Consider the following 2081-nt stretch of genomic DNA (forward strand, 5'->3'; position numbering starts at 1 on the left):
GGAGGCAGCAGCGCAGTGCCCATCCCTGGCTGTCCCTCACGCAGGGGACAGGGAGGGGAGCTGGTGCTCAGAGCATCTGAGGATGAAATTGGCTCTTTATTCCCCCTCCTGCAGCTTCAGGAGCAAGCTGGGAGGTTGCAGGCAGTGCTGCTCGAGGCAGGGGCAGGACATATCCTCACAGCGCAGGGCTATTCCTTGGGGTGCAAAGTAAGAGGGAACTTGTTTTGCCCTTTTTAAATCACAGCATGGCCCCAAATGCAGGTGTCCGAGCCAGCCAGGACCTGCTGGGATGAAATCCACCCACCAAACACCCCACAGCCCCAGCAACAAGGGCATCTGCTTGCAGGGCCGGGCAGGCAGCATGACACCAACCGAAGCAGCGCTTCAGCCAACGCACCGATACCCACAGAAGGATTTTGGGTTCCCTGGATCCTCTCCCAGGCTTTATAATTATTATTTTGAAGTGAGGCACATTTGTTCCCTGGCAAGGGAAGAGGTTTAAAATAAGGAACCCTGCTTTGGCATCCCGCGTTCCTCCGTTCCTTCCGGCTGGGCGACTGTGCCATCTGCACATCGTTTCACCACAGATTAAAAAAAAAAAAACAAAAAAAAAAACAAAAAAACCCACCCTCCCTAATGAGCCACCACCCCGCTGACAATCCGGAGCCACTCTGTGTCGTGGCGAGCTTCCCTGTCCACCCTGCCGAGCCTGTGGGGACCACATCTGTGCCACGGTGCTGGCTCATCCCTCTTCCACCTGCGCAGCTGAGCGGCGAAGGCACCGCATGAATCTGGCTCCGATGGGAAAAGAAGCCGCTTCCACAATCCTTCCCTAAGGACGGGCAGTGAGTCAGCTACCGGCCATGGCCACGTGCAGGTCCCCCAGGGCCGGATTAGACCTCAAATTGCTACCTGAGCTGCAGGTGCTGCCCCTGGTGTGGGTGAGCACTGCAGAGGCCAGAGGATTCATCACACCCAAGGCTCCACGTGGGTCCAGCTGCGCCGCTTCGGCAGTGCCCCGGTGGCCCCGACAGGTCTCGGGTGCCAGAAAGATGCAAGAAGGAGTCTGGTTTCTACCTTGGCTTTGCAGCAGCAGCATCAATCTCTGAGCAAACCGCTCTGGAGTCCTCAGGTTTGGGCACGAGGGGAAGCGGGGAGGAGATGGGAAGCATCTGAGCGTTCTCCCAACGCTCTCCCCGTGTCCAGGCACCTGCATTCAGCAACCTCCTAGGCTGGATGAGGTCCCTGATTTAACCCCGTGGGATGTTTCTCCTGTCTCCAATGCTCCCAGAGCCCATGCAAGTGCTGAGCACCTCAAGGCAGGAGCAGAGGCAATAATCCCTTTTCCTAGCACAGCTCATGTCAATGCTGGGAACAACTAGCCCTCCCAGCACACCAGGCAATTGCCCATCTCAGCATATGCCAGCCCTGGCCAGAATAAGGTTTAAAGCCCCACAAGCAGCAAGAAGCCCACAGCAAATCAGTTTTCGCTCACTAAGTACGTTCAATCATGAATAAAACACAAACACTGACAATTAAGCGTCCCTCACTTCTTCCTCACAGGCCCCAGGATCCCATTAAACTGGAACATTCGCGTGCTGATGCGAGTTCAGTGTTTTTGAGCCTTTTTGTAGGGCCCTAAAAATACACTCACACGGGCTGCATGTTAATCATGCCTTTGATTTCACTGAATCTCAGCCATTTTTCGCTCCCCACTTCCTCGGCTCAGTATTTTTAGAGCACTCAAAAGCTCATCGGTACCAATCTGTTGCTGGGATCCTGCTCCGAGTGCCAGGCCGACATCCCGCTTTGGGGTGCGGGGGATTAATGGGAAGAAACGTTCCCGCAGCTGGGGTGATGCCAGGCAGGAGTGAACTGCCCCATCCCAGCTCTGCACCTGAATTTGCCTCCTGGAGGAAAAGGGAAGCCGCGGCAGGATGCCAGGCGAGGAGGATGCCCAACCATGGGCACATCCCCAGGCAGCAGGAAGGGGAGTAAGTCTTGATAATTGCTTTAATAATAATAAACCTTAATATCCCCCAAACTCCTGTTCCCAGCCACTTTGGTACAAGGTTAGTCAC

General features: G+C 55.1%; 1 protein-coding gene across 1 annotated transcript in view; it reads right to left on the minus strand.

Annotated features, from left to right (window-relative positions):
- Nucleotides 1-1803, minus strand: part of SLC9A1 (solute carrier family 9, subfamily A (NHE1, cation proton antiporter 1), member 1) — an 8741-nt gene extending 6938 nt beyond the window's left edge. The window contains exon 1 of the mRNA XM_009879504.1: nucleotides 1762-1803. Coding sequence (XP_009877806.1) covers nucleotides 1762-1803 — 42 coding nt within the window. The remainder of the gene's footprint in view (nucleotides 1-1761) is intronic.
- Nucleotides 1804-2081: the final 278 nt, after the last annotated feature.

Source organism: Apaloderma vittatum, unplaced genomic scaffold (assembly GCF_000703405.1).
Source record: "Apaloderma vittatum isolate BGI_N311 unplaced genomic scaffold, ASM70340v1 scaffold23602, whole genome shotgun sequence".
In the NCBI taxonomy this organism is placed as follows: domain Eukaryota; kingdom Metazoa; phylum Chordata; class Aves; order Trogoniformes; family Trogonidae; genus Apaloderma; species Apaloderma vittatum.